Raw genomic sequence first — 17,319 nt, forward strand, 5'->3', positions numbered from 1 at the left:
ATTTAATCAATAATAATTCTTTAAGAGAGAATGAAAATTTCGGGATTTCTAACGATGCATGTTTTGATTAATCAAAAGGCATGCATTTCAATCCAAATTACTAAATTGCTAAGCCCATGAGGAGAAGTTACTCCAAAAGCTGTTCCAATGGGCAATTATCCTATATTATCAAATAAGCATTTTATTTTTATACTTTTTGGTTAGATAAAATATTTATTTTTAAGTGATATATATTGTTCCAGATTGGCATAAAGCCCAACGAGGCTAAGGCCCATATTACTCAAAGAGAGGTGCCGTGAGGTTGCACGTGAAAGCCATCTGCGGATTACCGCCCATGAATGCATCAAGATCAAATCCTACCCATCATTGTCACCGTAAAACCTGCTTGACTAAGGGTTCTATGATTCATGTCGTAAAACCTGGATGCAGTTATCGACCTCTTCGGCTATATAAGCATGACTATGCGTTACGCTCAATGTAATTTCTAATTCACCCATTTTTTCGCACACAATACACCTTTTTCACCTAGTGACTTGAGTGTTGGAGTGCGAATGTGCTTGCATGCACCATTCTCCTTAGTGACGGAAACTGCTTTCCTCCACACCGGAGCACCGTGCACCAACACAACTGCTATAATGCTTATAAGAAGCAGACATTATCCTTCACGGATTTGACAATTATACTCCATTTTTCATGGAGTATAAGAATAAAAATTATAGGCAAAGAATCAGTCAAAAGAGTATATTCTAGTTATTTTATCAACATAACAAAGCAAAGTTATTAACATTACGAAATAAATTTGATATGAGAGGAGTTAATAATGAATATAAACTCGCTAGTGTACTGTCCTATATGCTAAAAATCCACCAGAGGAAGAGCACGAGTTTGTTGAAAATGTTCTTGATTTAGAGATACCATCATTAGTGTTATTACCAACAAATTCAGAAGTAATATGAAGGCCGTGTCAAATTCACTTCGATATTCCTCTCCAAATATATACTTATTCAATAATGGATGTAATTAATATCTCAAGATTACTAATGCATATGTTCTTTCTATTTACAGGAGTTGATAAATGAACAATCAATTGATCAACATCATATTTCTTTCTTTCAAACATTGATTCCTTTGTTTTCTATTTTTAATCTTCCTATAAATGAATCCGGGCTTTTCCAAACTTATATATATTTTCAATATTAAGATTTCCAGTAGAACTATATTCATTTGTTTATTTCTATATGTGTAGGAACAAGATGTTGATGTCAAAGGCTTTCAGAAAATTACCAAGACTAATAATGACCAATGTAAATACTCTTAGGATGTATTTTCTTATGTTACCTCATAACCCTTTTGATTTTGAAGTTAAACTCTCCTCTCTCCACTATTTCAGTTTCTCTAAATCACAATGCTTTCATTCAATTAAGCTCAATTATTGAGGAACAATTTCCTGAGGATGATGATTTTAGAGATTCAAAATCTAAGCCATCTCCTACCAACAACATTCCTTTGCCTCTTACATCTCAAACACTTCCTATGCCTTTTGAAGGTATTTTCTCCATTAATTTAATTTAATGATTTTGTTTTGGTTCTCGAGAGGCTCAATTATGCTTTTATTCACAGGTGAGGTTAATGTATTAAACCCTTCTGAAATAGTGGAAAATTCAAGTCCTCCTTGTATTGTCATATGGGAGCTTGAGCAACTGGTCTCCGAGAATTATTTGGATTACGAGAACTTGTCTTTGTTGACTGATTTCTTTGTTAAGTATCCATCAGTTCTTTTAAGGGACACTTCACTGAGTACTAGATACAAGTGTTATGCATACACTTGTCTAGCTGAGCTATTACAATTCCTCCAAACCCATAGTGTGCTAGATGTGTTAGCTTCAAGTCATTCTGAATTCGTTAAGCTACTACACAATTTGCGCAGCTTTGGTTTTGATAAGGATTGGTTGGATAGTGTTGAAAGACGTGCTTTGTTTTCGGATATAAAAGTCTCTCAAGATGCATTGCAAAAACTGTTGGATTCCAAGCAACAAGTCTCCAAAGAAGTTGAAGTGTTGGGTTTGAAAATAGACATTTTAAGTCAACATGTGGAAGATCTTAAGCATCAACTGACAACCTCTGAGACTGTTTTGAAGAGTATCATTCAAGAAGAGGCACAAGTTTTAGAAACTAAGGCTACTTTCAGTGCCCCTCTTGGTTATTAGACTATCTTTTGTTGTTGGATCTTTTATCCATGAATATTGTCTATTTCTTGTGTACTTTCTTCTTCTCTCGTTTGATATAAACTACCATCACAATCCTACATAGAAAATTGTAAGATTTTCGATTTATTTTTCCAAACAAAATTGAAGCAGAATATATCTATAATTTCCAAACATTCCGAAGATGTAAGTGATACCTGAAGCAGGCAATGTACACTACAATATAATTGAGATTTAGTAACACTTGAAAACTATTACTAAATAAAAAATAAAATATTACTAATGAAATTTAGTTACATTTAAACAATTGTTAGGTAAAGCCCCTGTTACTAAAGACCTTTAGTTACATTTTAGAGTATTATCTGTAACATTCGAAAAATGCCGCAAAATGTTACCTATAGCAACACTTTTTTAATCACCAGTAACATTAAAAAAAATGTTGCATTTATCATTTTTGAGAAGTTGGAAAAGTGTCGCAAAATTGTCTAGAATCAAAAAGAGAAATGATATTTGTACAACCACTTTTTGATAACTTTTGAAACAACCCTCTCTCTCATATTCACATGTGTTTTTATTCTCTCTCTTTTTCTTTCTCTCTCTATTGATTTTGTCCAATAAGAAGAGAGAAAATGTGATTGTCACAAAGGTTGTACAAAATTGGTTGTACAAATATCACTCCTCAATAAAAAATTGTGAATCTACCAAATAATTCTTTCTTTAGACTTCATTCATATTTGAATTCACCAATATTAGAAGATCAAATATCATTCAAATTTACAACTCCAAATATGTTACAAATGTTTGAAATTTGATTTCATAATGGAAACGAACAATGCAACACAACAACTACAATTACATACTAAGTAGTGCATATCTATTGCCCCACTAATTTTGTTCCTTATTATGTTTTCGTTTTCGCACTAAGTAGTGCACATCTATAGCCGCACTAATTTTTGCAATAGAAAATCCTTAAGCATGCCATCATTTAGCCTCCTAAGCTTTCATCACCACAACTTGACCACAAGGATTTTTACTTTTGAAGAACCTGCAACAAATTTCAAAAACTACAGAATTCAGCTCCATGGATATATCATTTATAAACCATAGACAAAACCATAGATTTCATCTTAATAAGTCAAAACTCAATAAAACTAGTAAAGAGACACACGATAAAAACCAGATATCCTCCCAAGCTTATAACCAGAAAATGCCACCTTTGATATGAGCCCAAATCAGACCCTGCTACTAATTGTCAATAAACAGGCAGCAACGTAGACAAACTTGCACTGATATCAAAAACCTCAAACCAACATACAACAGCAAAACCAAATATTATTGAACCAAAAAATCAAAACAATACTCAAAACTGAGCAACATAACAAAACACTCCAAAAACTAAGAATCCTACAACCATTATAACAACAAACAAAAAGACATCCTATAGTATGATATCAATAACCTCAGACTATTCAATTTCATATTGCATTGTATATTCAATTCCATAATACGTATGAAGCAAGCATGCACATAGATCAAAAAGTTGAATTACCTTCAGTTTTGATCCGAAGAGATGCTAGAAACTAGAAGTGCTTCTTATGGTTAACAATAACAATAAGAAAAGGAAGAAAAGAAAATTTAGAGTTTTGATCCCCCCAAGCTTATAACCAGAAAATGCCACCTCTGATATGAGCCCAAATCAGACCCTGCTACTAAATGTCAATAAACAGACAGCAACATAGACAAACTTGCACTAATATCAAAAACTTCAAACCAACATACAACAGCAAAACCAAATATTATTGAACCAAAAAATCAAAACAATACTCAAAACTGAACAACAGAACAAAACACTCCAAAAATTAAGAATCCTACAACCATTATAACAACAAACAAAAAGACATCCTATAATATGATATCAATAACCTCAGACTATTCAATTTCATATTGCATTGTATATTCAATTCCATAATACGTATGAAGCAAGCATGCACATAGATCAAAAAGTTGAATTGCCTTCAGTTTTGATCCGAAGAGATGCTAGAAACTGGAAGTGCTTCTTATGGTTAACAATAACAATAAGAAAAGGAAGAAAAGAAAATTTAGAGTTTTGATCCCCCTCGTTTTTTTTTCTTTCCAAAACTGCAATTTTGATACTTCCATTTTTATTTGAGCAGTTTTGGTCACATTTCAGATTTTGTAACAAAACCGTATTTTTTTGACCATAAAAATTGATGGAGTGAGAATAGATTAGGTAACCTGACATAAAAACTGATAGAGTGAGAATATCAATTGATACAAAGGACTACGAGTGAACAATTTAGGGCCACCAAATTAAGCTTGAAGAATATCTAAAAGTTTAAATTCATCAAATGTTAATTTCACTAGGTGAATAGCCCTTGTTTTTTAGGCAAAAAGAAGGAAATGTTTTCTTTTTATATGAGTTAACAAACGACGATACTCAACATTATTCATTCTTCTTGTGTCTTCGTGAGTGAGACGACCATTAATCCAATCTGATTGATCCTTCAAGTCTGACAGTGTAACATCAACATTGATCCTAAACAGATTGGGTTTCCCCATGTTGTAGTACATTGCATCTAACTTAGTATTCATTTCTACTTGATAATTGTTCACGGTTCTAGTGTGTGGAGCGCTAATAAACCAAGCAAACCAATTTATAAAAGTTTATAAGCGATATGGACCCAGAAACTGGTGATGCATTTTAGACCACAAAAAAATCTTGCATTCGACATGTTTTTTAAGATGTGTCAAGCCCCAAATGCACAAGTTTTTTAACATACACTTCATCAATATACAAACAAAATAGAACATAGAATAGCAATAAAACGCCATATAACACGCAATGTTTTCTAAAATGTTGTACATAATTGTTAACGCATAATGTCATTCAACGAGTCCAGATTAACCAAAACGATAGTCACAAGTATGACTATCGAAAATTCAACAAAACTAAAAATAGAAGGAATGAGTCCCTAATGCTTAAACTCACTCAAAAGTATGCCTTCTAGCACTGATGCATCCTCGTATTCATGTGGACAAGATGATGAATTAGCCACTATGATAATCGAATAGGCAGAAGAAGGAGGGCCATTGTAGATGGTGGTCCCACATGAACATTCAAAACCGACACAAGAAGGATATCCACTGCAGGAGGTGGTCCTACAAGGAAGATCACATTAGTTGGAGGGAAATTGGGCAAGATCGTTCAAAGCGTCGACCTTTTGTTCATGTTATAATCTATTCAAACATCGTGTTATCTTGTCATAGGATTTTTTTTTGCAAGAGGGGAAGAAAACGACAATCAACACGCTTTATTCCCTTCTTCCTGAGGGAGTGATTCTTTGTACAACATATTGCTTGAAAGCAAACATATTGAACGAATGACAAAATAAGACAAACATTGACATGTGACCACACTTTGGATTATAGCAGATGAAATTGTGATGAATCCTGTTCGATTCTATTTTCTAAATTGAATCGGTAATCTAAAAGAAGAAGGAAAAAAAACTCAATCAAACGACCATGTTTTAAGAGAATGTGTGGTTGAAATGCCTAAAGTACAACGAATTCACCCAAGTTTGGTTGAAAATTGACATAACGAGATATAATTGAGATTAGGGGGTAAATTTTTGTAAATGGAAAATGAGTGAATGTTATGTATATATTGGTACAACTTGAATTATATAAATCTAAAGATTTCTTTTTCGAATTATATAATTCATATGGGGTAAAATGAAAAAGTTGAAGAGCATATAAGAGGGTGGAAAAACAAATGCTCTTTCAAAAGAGAAGCATGGTGGCAACAAATTAGGTTCTTAGTAACAAACCTAGAGGCCAATATGTCTCTTTATGCGTATCTAGCGAAAAAATAGATCTGTATATCCAATTTTCTATTGTGCTGAATTGTATGTTTATATTATCATACTTAGTTATAATTTTTTTAACATACATCACTCAAATAATTTTGGTAAATAAGATCTAAATAAGCTCAGGTTTATAATGCAAATTATTATTTTTAATAAGATATTGTTCTTTTTGCAATGAGTTGTTCATATTATAAAGATTTAACTAATTTTTTTAAAATAAAATTAAAATAATATCATAAAAATGATAAAATTGTAAATATAATAGTTTAATCAAAGAACAAAATTGAAAAAAGAAAAGAAGAGAAAAAAGTATCAAACCAAAACTTTGTATAATCTTTATATATAGATATAGATGATCAAAATTCATATCCATGCAAGAAATAAACACAAAAATGCGGTGTCTTTCTTAATTAGGATCCAAATCCATGCGTATAGGCAAGCAATTTTTTTATCGATTAGAGTTAGTTATTTATTTAATTTTTTGACAAACGATTAGAGTTAGTTATTAAGGACTTGTTATTATACTCATCATTGAGTGGGATAGAAGGGGCAATAGTGATAATTCACTCGCATCACTTCGTTTCTCTCCCGCCAAATCCCTAACCGTTTTTCTCCAACATGGAAAACACCTTCTTCTTCTTCCTCATGCTGAGTCTCGGTATCTCCGCCGTTACAGTAGCGGTGGCGCCGCCACCACCTTCCTCTCGAGAAGGTTGCACCGATCAGCTACTTCTATTCTCTCCCTGTCTTTCTTACGTTTCGTCTCCTCCAAACAACCTCACGGAGACTGCTTCCACCAAATGCTGCGACGCTTTCTGGTCGACGTTCGTGCCGAACTCTCTCTGTTTCTGTTATCTCCTCCGTGATAATCACATTCTCGGCTTCCCTCTCAACTCCACAAGGCTTCAATCGCTCTCCTCGCTATGTGTCTCACCTCCACCAACTACTTCTTCTTTCAATGTTCTTTGCGCAGGTTCGTTCTTTGTTCTTTCTTTTCAAAGATTTTTTAGAATTTAGATACAAATAATCAAATAAAGAGAGATTAATTGAATTGAAATTGAAATTGAATTGTTGTTGTTTGATTCACATTGTTACAGAATCACGGACTCTTCCTCCTCTCGGCAGCGCAGATATTCTTGGTGTTCCCGTCACTCCTTCAGGAACAGGTGCTTGATTCATTTTCTGTTCTATGCTTTTGTTTCGTTAAAGATTATCATACTCAAGAATTGCACATGTTTGGATTGGCTTATTTGAGTTGACCAACTTGGCATAAGTTTAGTTTTGTCAGATTTGTGAGAACGCATGAAGACGACTTATGACAATTTTCAAAACTTTTTAAGCTTATTTTAATAAGTTTTCCAATATAGCTTATAAAATTAACTTATAGACTATATAGAAACAGATTAACTTTTGTACCAAAAAAAAAACAGATTAACTTTATTTTATCTTTTCTATAGAAATAGCTTATATAAGCTTATACACAAGCGCTTATCATAATAAATGTTTGTGCTATAAGTTGTTTATCCAAACAAGCTACCGTAATCAGTTATTAGGGAGCTTATGTAAAAAAATAAGTTATTAGAAAGCTTCTATAGGTACCTGACAAAAGATCGAAGAATTTCTATAAATTTGATGGTTAAATCAATAAGTTAATCATATTTTTTTAAGTATGGTAATCAGGTGTAAACTTATATGCTTTGAAAAGTATCAATTTAATTTATAGTATGGTAATAAGATGTATCGTTTATTATAAATGAAAATAATGCTAATTTTGTATATAGTTATTTAAAAATATTAAGTTATAACAAGTTTTAAAATTATTTTAAATGTAATTTGGATGAACCTTTTGTGTATAAGGACATAGAATTTCGACTGTTAAAACAATTATTTTCTCATGCTTTTAACATTTTGCCAACCTTCATTCTCCTATAATTTATTTAAAAAAAATAAATTACATGCATTATCTAGAATGAAAAAACACAAAAGCATTTACTTTTTTTCTATATATTTTCTCTATTATTTTGTAAATAGTATCAGATAGTTTGTTATGAAACTCTACAAAAAAATAATATGGCTGCTATGAAATGATAGTGAATTTAACTATTGGTTCAAAGAACAACAATAATAACAATACGGTTGATTTTTTTTATTTTTTTTACAATAGCTTAAAAATCCTATAATTATTCACATTAAAATTGACGATGACATAATGCATGTCCTTAAACAGGGTCAGCAGTATCCAGTAGTGCAGCAGGGAAAATGATACCCCGCGGCAAGGGAGCAGGGACAACACCATCGTTGAATGGTTCGACTTCATCAACAATCACTGGTGGTGGATACTACAAGCATTTGCTACTCACAATCCTTTTTGTCACGCTTCCACTCCTCAACCTCAACACTCTCTACTATTAATGCTCAGTATCTTGTGTTTTACTACTTTAACTCATTGCTAAAATGTCTTGTTTGTGACTAGTTTTCATTACCATCAACATCTTGTATATTCATAGAAATTCATAGAATATATGGTTGAAGAACTACGAGTTCCTGTTACACCTCACATTGTTTTTATTTTATGCTGCATGGAAAAAGTTGTATGTACCATCTGTTCCTTCCAATAGTAACATAAGTTATATAGACTATACAAAACTGGTTAACCGCAACAACTAATCAAGTCACAAATTAATCAATTCCTCCAGATTCAATGTAGGTATCAGATCAATTTTCAAAAAAATAATAAAAATTTCCCCCACTTTTCTTTTTCTCGATTCACCATCCTAATTAACTTTGCGGCATAGAAGATATAAATATGGATAGGTCTTTTTCCCCCCGCTTCATTCCAATTGCATGATGTTTAAGTCAGCATAAACTAATTGCCAAGAAAGAAAGAAAAAAACATGAATGTCGAGCCCAAGTACGGACTACTTCCAACCATCAGACCATTCAGCTTCATCAGTGACAGGTTTAGGGAGGTCTGACTGGAAGGAATCTTGACCAGCTTCTGCATTGTTAGAGGGCAATGTGTTCCAGTCATATTGACCAGATTCTCCATTGTTAGAGGGCAATGTGTTCCAGCCATCATGACCAGATTCTACATTGTTTGAGGGAAATGTGTTCCAGCCATCAGACCATCCAGTTTCATCCGTGCCAGGTTTAGGGAACTCCGACTGGTAGAAATCTTGACCACCTTCTATATTGTTTGAGGGCCATGTGTTACCTTCATCGTAGCCAAAGCCAGAGTTCTCTCCGACGCCCTCATCGTAATGTTCTATCCTTTCTGGAAGAGAACAACCCAGATAGGATGAATTGTCCACACAGTGCCACAGCATTTGGCTCCAATGATCATCCTGCCAAAAGTAAGCGAAGAATGGTTATTATAAACAATCAGGATTTCATTAACAAAGGTCCAGCCAACAATCAGGATTTCATAAACAATCAGTCTTTGATTATTATCAAAATGTTTTGCATATTTTCAAACTATAATTATAAAGCTAAATAGACAAACTGACTAGTTAATGTAGAAAGCAGTAATGTTAAATTGGTAAGCACTCCCTTTCGTATTACAGCATAAAACTAATTAAACAAGTACCACCATAGAGGTAGAACCCTTTGACTTACAGGCAATGCAATCAACGAAAGGATATATAAAGATGTTCTATTCACCACATAAAGTTGATCAGAAATATAACTATTAAAAAATGAGTTATGGTTTGTTAAATAAAAGGCAGTACCTTGCATATAATATGGGGGTTCCCAATTATAACCAACAATGATATAGCACGGGTAATAGCCACATTAAACCTCCTATGATTGCTCAAAAACCCAAGACAGTGGATTCTGTCAAACTCATTATGTTTGATCGTTGATCGAACAGTTGATACAATAATGACCTCCTTTTCTTGTCCTTGAAACTGCTCAACGCTACCAACTTTGACATCAGGCATTTCTAGATTTTCAAGTGTCTGTTTTATTTTCAACACTTGTTGTCTATATGGTGTTATAATGCCAATGTCTTCCTCTCTTATTTTACCACCATTTATCAGCTTCCCAACAGTTTCTACAACCTTGCTTACTTCGATTCGGTTGAACCATGATGGGTTATTTCCTTCTCTTTCATCGCATCCTTGGATACCAAAGAAAAGAACAGGGAACTCCTTATTAGGGAGAAATTCTGCAGTCACCATGAAAGTTGAGGGATCTCTACATGCCATCAATTCCCCAAAATAGAACAGCTTTGAAGGGAGGTATAGAATCTCTGGGTGACATCGGTAGTTTCTAACCAGTTTCGTTATATAATTAACATCTCCACTGCCATATAACTCACATTTAAACAATCGTTCCAGGAAAGATACCCCCAATTTGTACTCGTCTGCTTTCTTGGAAAATATTACTGGGCCCAACTGCAAGGGGTCTCCAGCCAGAACAACAACGGTGTCCCTTCTGCAGAGATGGGCTATAGGGATCATGGTTTCGGGTTCTGAAGCTTGGCCGGCCTCATCCAAGAAAATATGAGAGAAGTGACCGCGGGCAACATCTTCGGCAAAAAGAAGAGAGGCACTCATATATGTGGATACCACAATCCTATAATGATTGAGGGCATTGACCGGGGGACACTTAAATATCATCTCGTCAAAGAAGCAGAAGCGAAGAAATTCAGGTTTTACATCTTCATATGGCCTGGCAGTGGCATTGAGCCTAAATACTTCATTTTCTCGAAAATCAATATCCTTCTCAGCAAGGAGTTTCTCCAGTATGTGGTCTGCTGCACTGTTTGAGGGGGCACAGACAAGAATACGGGTATTCTTATGATGTTGGTAGAGCTGGAGGATTGCTTCCACTATTGTCCTAGTCTTGCCTGTACCTGGAGGCCCATGAATCACATAAGGTGGTGCGCCTCTGCAACCCAGAATCATTTTGATCGAACACATTTGCTCCTCATTTAAAGAACCAGAAATGGGAACCAGATCAGTGGTTTTAATGGACCTTCTTTTGGATGAAGTAGATGGAAAAAGAAACTCAGCACCCAAGTTTTCTGCTGCCTCAACAGCTTGATATAGCCTTCTCATATTGATCCTATTATACGTGAAGTAAACATTATAGAGATCTTCATCTCTATGGTAAAAGTGAAATTCATGATCAAACTTCAAATAGACCTCATCAGCTTCAACCCGGTGAACAAATCCCTGCAGAAATTTAATTATCATTTTCGTTTTTGCATAAAGGGCAGGATAAGATACCCAAAATCAATTAATTGCAGAACACACTTCATACACACAGTAGTGGATTAATCTACTCTAAAGATCACACATACAGACCTGTAAATACAGTTAGTAGTTTACGAAAATACTCTTAAATTTTGGGTTGGGCTTAACTCAGCCCTACAAAACCGGCTTGTAAGAGGGGATGTCTCCCACATATAAAATCATTTTCAAGCCGTATCTCATCCAATGTGGGACTCTTAACAATACTAATAACAAAAAATGTGTTTCCTAGATTCTACAATTGTACACTCACCATTTATATGCATATCAAGAATACCTGACAATGACATTCCGAAATATAACCAAATGAACAGAGATGGTTTAGAAGATTGAAAAAATGCAAGTGCCAAACCAAATTAAGTCAAACTCAGAGGCGAGAGCAACATTATAAGAACATGGGGGAGTTAAAAACAAAAATTATCTTTGGTTAGCCTAGTGCAAGTTCAACCAACATATCTCAAGTTGATAACTGCTGGTGATATATACTTTGTAAAAGAGATTCCTGGGCGGCTCTCTAGGAAAAGAAGAGAGACAGACATGTCAAATTTATTATACGAAATAATCACCTTTTTATTTTAAAATTATGTATCAATCGCTAGCTTTAATTTTATTCAAGGTTTGGAACCTACACCTACAGAAATGAAAAGTACACACAAGAGCTCAGTCTATCATAGTTGCCTCAGGATCATCAATGCAGCAGTAGAATCTGTAAGCCATAAATAAATAAATAACCAGGGGGAATGCTATCAATTCAATGCATATCTAGTGGCATCTACTGAAATGCATTTACACCAATGAAAGGGCATTGAATGGTCAATGATTAAGATACATGATAAGGACATGTACTCTTCTTAATACCTACAGATCAGATTCCATTTATAACACTTCAGAAAATATAGAAACATGTAAATAATTACAGTATGCATCTGATGACTAGGTTTGAGGACCGAATTCAAGTTCAACATAGCTAAAGAGCTGATTTATCTAAATGAGGAATGTCAAGTAACAATGTGGTGGTGTGCAGACAAAATAAGAACCAGACCTGATATACACGTGTAGCACCTTCATCTTGTTCAGAAGCCAGCCTGGCGAAGATAGAATCCCCATGCACCAGTGATGGCCTTCTCTCAGCAAGCCCAGGCACCTCCAAGGACAAAAAATTGTTTCCTCTCCTTCTCATAGTTATGTATTCCATGTCATAAGTGCTCATATCATCCTGAAAGAAGAAGTCAATGGCAAACAAATAATAGAAACAAATATCCGGCTCATACTCCTATTTTAGTTTCTTTCATGAACCAAAAAACAAACAAGATTACCTCTAATTGTATCTCTTCCATTATTATTAGTGTTTTGAAATAAGACGCATAACTCCTTCTTGTAAGGCCATCTTCAACGACTTGAGGGACCTGATTGCCCTCAAGCAAGAGCCTAATATCCTTGGGAACCTCATATCTAGGAAGCCTATTTACGTATTTTCGATTTGACTTCGCTAGAGGGCGTGAGCCGGGAACAAAATTGTCTACAACAAATTTGTCTTTCTTCCTTGTTCTTGAGTAAGGTCTGTTAGAAGCCAGAGATTTTGAGATCTTGTCTTCAACCAAGAGGAAAACCACCCTTTCAATTTTCTCGTCTCCAACGTCAAAATACACAACAGATGAGTACATGCCCATGTCTTTGGTCTTGCAAGACAGCCATATCTTCAAGATCTCGCCAGGCTGAAGCATCCTGTCCTCCACTCTGAAAGATTCTATAAAGCTCTCTGCATTTGAGTTTGCCGGAGGAGGCTCCGTGAGAGAAAGAGTGAAAGAGTCCGGAGGATTTGAGGCAAAAATATGAACACTCCACAGGTCCACTGGTTCCTCAGTAGTATTATTAATGGTTATTAACTCCACGGCAGTATCTCCAACAGATACTGATTGAGGCTTCCCATTCTTAAAAGCAAACGGGACAGATACGATTACTGGAGCCCCGTCATCAGCAACATAACTGCAAACAGATCTCTCTTCCTCGAAATCTAGAAATCCGATTTCAGCCTTTTCCCCTATGACAGAGCATTCATCTTTTGACCTGTATCCGACAGTACTCATTGTGAAAATGTTTTGTCCTCCTTCCAAGTTTCACTTCTGCAAAAAAATATTGCCCAATGATGAATAAATATGCACAATATAAAATTTTCAGCAAAGGCAAAAAAAACATACGAGAGAGAACCTAAAAAGCAATTAGGGTCGGTTCCCCTATACAGTAAATTAAAATCATGGACTCATGGGTATTCCTAAATGAATCCAAATTCTCTTATTCTACCAACTAACGTACAATAGCAGGGAGAGGATCTTGTCCCGAGAGAGACTTATGTCGTAATCCTGGATAGCGGCGCAGAGCGGCCAATCTCAAAACTGCAATATTGTACATCATGAAGCGAGATGGCCATTATTCTAATATTTTCAAAATTAACATAGAAAGAAAAAGTTGTCACTGATGGAAAGACCCAAAGAGAGAAACAATTCTTCATGAATGAGACTTAGGCCCATCATTGGACTTTTTAAAAAGCCCATATGCTAAATCCTAAAAAATTCTACTATGCCAAACCTTAAAACTAAGACAGTTTCTCAATCCTCCCCCCTATATGCTCAAATTAGTCAAAATATACTGCCAGAAACACACTTCCGGTAGTGTTTTTTCAGATAAAATGCACTACCGGAAGTACACTTCAGGTAAACCCCTTGTGTTTTAGGGGGGTGGATTGAGAAAATATCTAAAACTAATGTTCTCTACATACAACATCTTATCTCCTACTGTCGCAACCTAACTTGGCAATGTTGCGCACTTCTCCTCTCTTTCATTTCTTCTTTTACTTCTTCTCTTTGCGCGATAAGAAGCTGATCAGAAAACTCCCATTCATGATCAGAAAGACTCCCAAAACCATTTTGTAAAACAAATTGTGAATTAACAATGTCAAGTTTTTTCAAACAAATTCACCATTGCAGCCATTTCGCGTGCAAACCATAATACCGACCATTACAGCCACCAGATGAAAACATACTAAATCAGCATTTAACATTGCACCATACCGTAATCCCACTCCACTATTATGTACGACAACATCCCACTCCGCAATCACGTGCCACAAAACAACGGTATTAACGACTTCGACAGAGACAAATACAAACTAAAACTACATTTGGGTAAAAATGGTAGACCCCAATAAAATCCACACATTTATATAACAAAGTAATCATAAAAATTTGATTTTGGCAGAACCTAAATGACACAATCATCCTACACAAACATAATGTCAGTCACAACTTGCAAATGGTACATTTTGTTTGTCAATTGTTATTTATTCATTTAGAAATTAGAAGCCCTATTATCTAAAAATACCCGAAAAAGAAAAAAAAAAACATTTTTCAGAAATAAAAACACAACCTAAACAAAGATTGAAAAAAAAATATATAAAGAAATTGAAAGGAAAAAAAGAGAGGGTTTTGCATACAGTGAGGGTTTGCGTTGCGCAGAGAGAGAGAGAGAGTGAAGAGCGTGACAAAGGTTCTGGTAGGGGAAGAATAACGAAGAGTGAGAGGTGATGGGGCTTTCGAGAAACATGGAGAGGTTCTGCAATGGGGTTTTGATAGAGAGGTTCACATCGAAGGAGTGAGATAAGGGTTCGAGAGAGAGAGAGAACTTGGACGGTGAATGAATGAATGACGGTGAGGGTTCCGATTGAGAGAGAGAGAGCGCTTGGACTGTGAGAGTGAAAAAGTTAGGAAGGAAAGTGTGGATGTGTGAGAATGCTTTTCTCCGTATTACGAACCAAAAGTCTATTTTGCTTACAAGTATTTTGCTTATATTTAAAATACTTAAATATGATTTTCGTCCCAGTAATTTGGATCAGCTGTTGACTCTGCAACTTTTACCACGTGGCCATGTCATTAAAAATTTTAAATTTATTTTTTAAAATTAAAAAAATTGAAAAAAAATTCCAATATTTTTTTAAATATGAAGAAAAAAATTGAAAATTACTTTTTCTTTACGTATGAAAATAAATGATTGAAAATTAAAATATGAAGAAAAATAAAATTAAAAATTATATAATCTTAAAATTTATAACTTTTGAAAATATAATTTTCTGTATTTTCGAAAAAAAAAAATGTAATATATAATATTCAAATTAAAATAAGAATTAATTTTCAAAAATTTTAATTTTAACAATTTTCCGATTTTTTTTTTCAGAATTTTGAAGAAAAACAAAATTTAATTATGTGGCATGCCACATGGCGAAAACAATGCCAAATCAGATCGGAAGTGGGGTCTGGGACTTTTTTTCAAACAAAATATTTTACAAGCATGTTTTTCAAAGTTTTTTTTTTTTTTACAGGACGAAAATCATATTTAAACCTATTTAAAAACGGAGGGAGTATACTTTTTTTTTTATCAAACAACAAATTGATCTTATACAATTTGTCTTGTGTTTTAGTAAAAGAACAAAAAGTTCAATTTTTGTCAAGTCTCTTGTCCTCCATTTTGTCATGTTCCTAAAACATTTTGACAACTAAACATTGTACAACTTAAATTGTCTTGTCATGTCCTTATTTTTTTTAGCAAATCAAACGTCTCGCCTTCAAGTAACATACATCTACTACAAAAGTTGTTGACCTCAACATCACGTTAATCACTGATTTATATTGTTAATTTGGTTATTAAGGTTAATGTTAAATTTAATATTTTTTTCGACTAAATGATTTATCTATCTCACTGATTTGTATCGTTATTTTGGTTATTGTTTTGGTAGATTATAAAATATTAGGTTAAATATGTTTTTTGTTCCTATAAATATACTTAAATTTTTGTTTTAGTTCCTTAAAAAATTCTTTCGCTTTAAGTCCCTCAAAAATTTAATGTATAGTATTTTTTTTCATTTAAGTTTGTTACAAAATTTTCCGTGTAATCAAAGCGCATTAAATTTTTGGTATAAGACAGGGTGATAAATGAAATTTTTCCACTGCGCACTATTTTTGGATGTTTTTACTTTTATTTATTTTGACAAATTTTGGATGTTTTACTTGATCTATCAAGTATTTAATTAGTAGTTAGTATTAGCTTATATCCACCGGCAAGCTTGAATTGACGTGTTCATGTCACTGAATGGAATATTTTTACTTGCCTACTTAGAATTGTTTATATGCTAATGATTTTTATGTTGTTGTCTAGGTTTAAGTAAAGATTGAATTGTTTTTTCAATTATGCTTCTCAGGATTATAGTGATAAATATAACCATCTTCCTTTTAATATCTGTTTGGGGCACCTTTGGATGTTGGGTTGTGCAGCATTTAAGAGCCTAGAAATACAAAATTGGGTGAATCACGTAGTTCCTTAAACTGAAAATGAATGAGTTTAAAGATCGAATAATTGAAATCATGCTTGAATATTGCATATCTATACATCTATCTATATGCTAAGAGTTACTATTACATAGGATTCCCGCTGAAAATTTGTTTTAACTTAAGCTTAAAAAAGTTTTCATGAGCTCTAAGGCAACATGAAGCTCTCGTTTTTCAAGTCTTATCTTCCTCCTCAATCTGTGAATCTTAAGACGACATCCTTCATAGATGTTGATGACCTCAAGAGTAGAACGTTGGTTCTGTCTAATACTAAGACCGCTATATCTGGTGTTACGCAACCGACAATTGATAGTGAAAACATTTTATTGTTGTTCGCCAGATTACAACATAATTAGTAACATTCGCACAAGCATAAATACCTCGTTTCATTTTTCACTCAACCTATATGCCCTAATGCACTATTCCATCCCTTCAATTTTCAAAATTACCGTATTGAGCTACAAAATATCATGCATTGTCACAAATATGAATATAGACTAAGTCATACATATTAATTCAAACAAGAAATTGTCTTACTTTCGACCATTAGAGACCATGCATGGTTTTCAGATATATCTCAAAACCACTAAGATAA

General features: G+C 34.0%; 3 protein-coding genes across 5 annotated transcripts; 2 read left to right on the plus strand and 1 right to left on the minus strand.

The window, feature by feature from the left end:
• The first annotated feature begins 246 nt into the window (after positions 1-246).
• On the plus strand, positions 247-2,378 carry LOC11411678 (uncharacterized). The gene is made up of 4 exons (XM_024777547.1): positions 247-477; positions 1,247-1,304; positions 1,391-1,546; positions 1,621-2,378. The coding sequence occupies exons 3-4, from the start codon at positions 1,534-1,536 to the stop codon at positions 2,205-2,207; spliced, it is 600 nt and encodes a 199-aa protein (XP_024633315.1). The 5' UTR covers positions 247-477; positions 1,247-1,304; positions 1,391-1,533; the 3' UTR covers positions 2,208-2,378.
• A 4,048-nt stretch (positions 2,379-6,426) lies between these two features.
• LOC11422290 (non-specific lipid transfer protein GPI-anchored 25) lies at positions 6,427-8,692 on the plus strand. Its single transcript, XM_003595557.3, has 3 exons — positions 6,427-7,064; positions 7,189-7,257; positions 8,319-8,692. The coding sequence occupies exons 1-3, from the start codon at positions 6,710-6,712 to the stop codon at positions 8,501-8,503; spliced, it is 609 nt and encodes a 202-aa protein (XP_003595605.1). The 5' UTR covers positions 6,427-6,709; the 3' UTR covers positions 8,504-8,692.
• Positions 8,693-8,755: 63 nt separating this feature from the next.
• On the minus strand, positions 8,756-15,150 carry LOC11416205 (probable RNA helicase SDE3). Of its 3 annotated transcripts, XM_039830547.1 has the most exons (6): positions 14,840-15,150; positions 13,663-13,742; positions 12,666-13,472; positions 12,392-12,565; positions 9,820-11,271; positions 8,756-9,435 (listed from the first exon to the last, which is right to left on the minus strand). In XM_039830547.1, exons 3-6 carry the CDS (start codon positions 13,434-13,436, stop codon positions 9,010-9,012), a joined length of 2,823 nt encoding a protein of 940 aa, XP_039686481.1. In that variant the 5' UTR covers positions 13,437-13,472; positions 13,663-13,742; positions 14,840-15,150; the 3' UTR covers positions 8,756-9,009. The 3 variants fall into 3 exon arrangements, with proteins under 3 accessions (XP_039686481.1, XP_003595606.1, XP_039686480.1); XM_003595558.4 differs by lacking the exon at positions 13,663-13,742 and having other exon boundaries at positions 14,840-15,149; XM_039830546.1 differs by lacking the exons at positions 13,663-13,742; positions 14,840-15,150 and adding an exon at positions 13,558-13,619.
• Positions 15,151-17,319: the final 2,169 nt, after the last annotated feature.

Source organism: Medicago truncatula, chromosome 2 (genome assembly GCF_003473485.1).
Source record: "Medicago truncatula cultivar Jemalong A17 chromosome 2, MtrunA17r5.0-ANR, whole genome shotgun sequence".
Lineage (NCBI taxonomy): Eukaryota > Viridiplantae > Streptophyta > Magnoliopsida > Fabales > Fabaceae > Medicago > Medicago truncatula.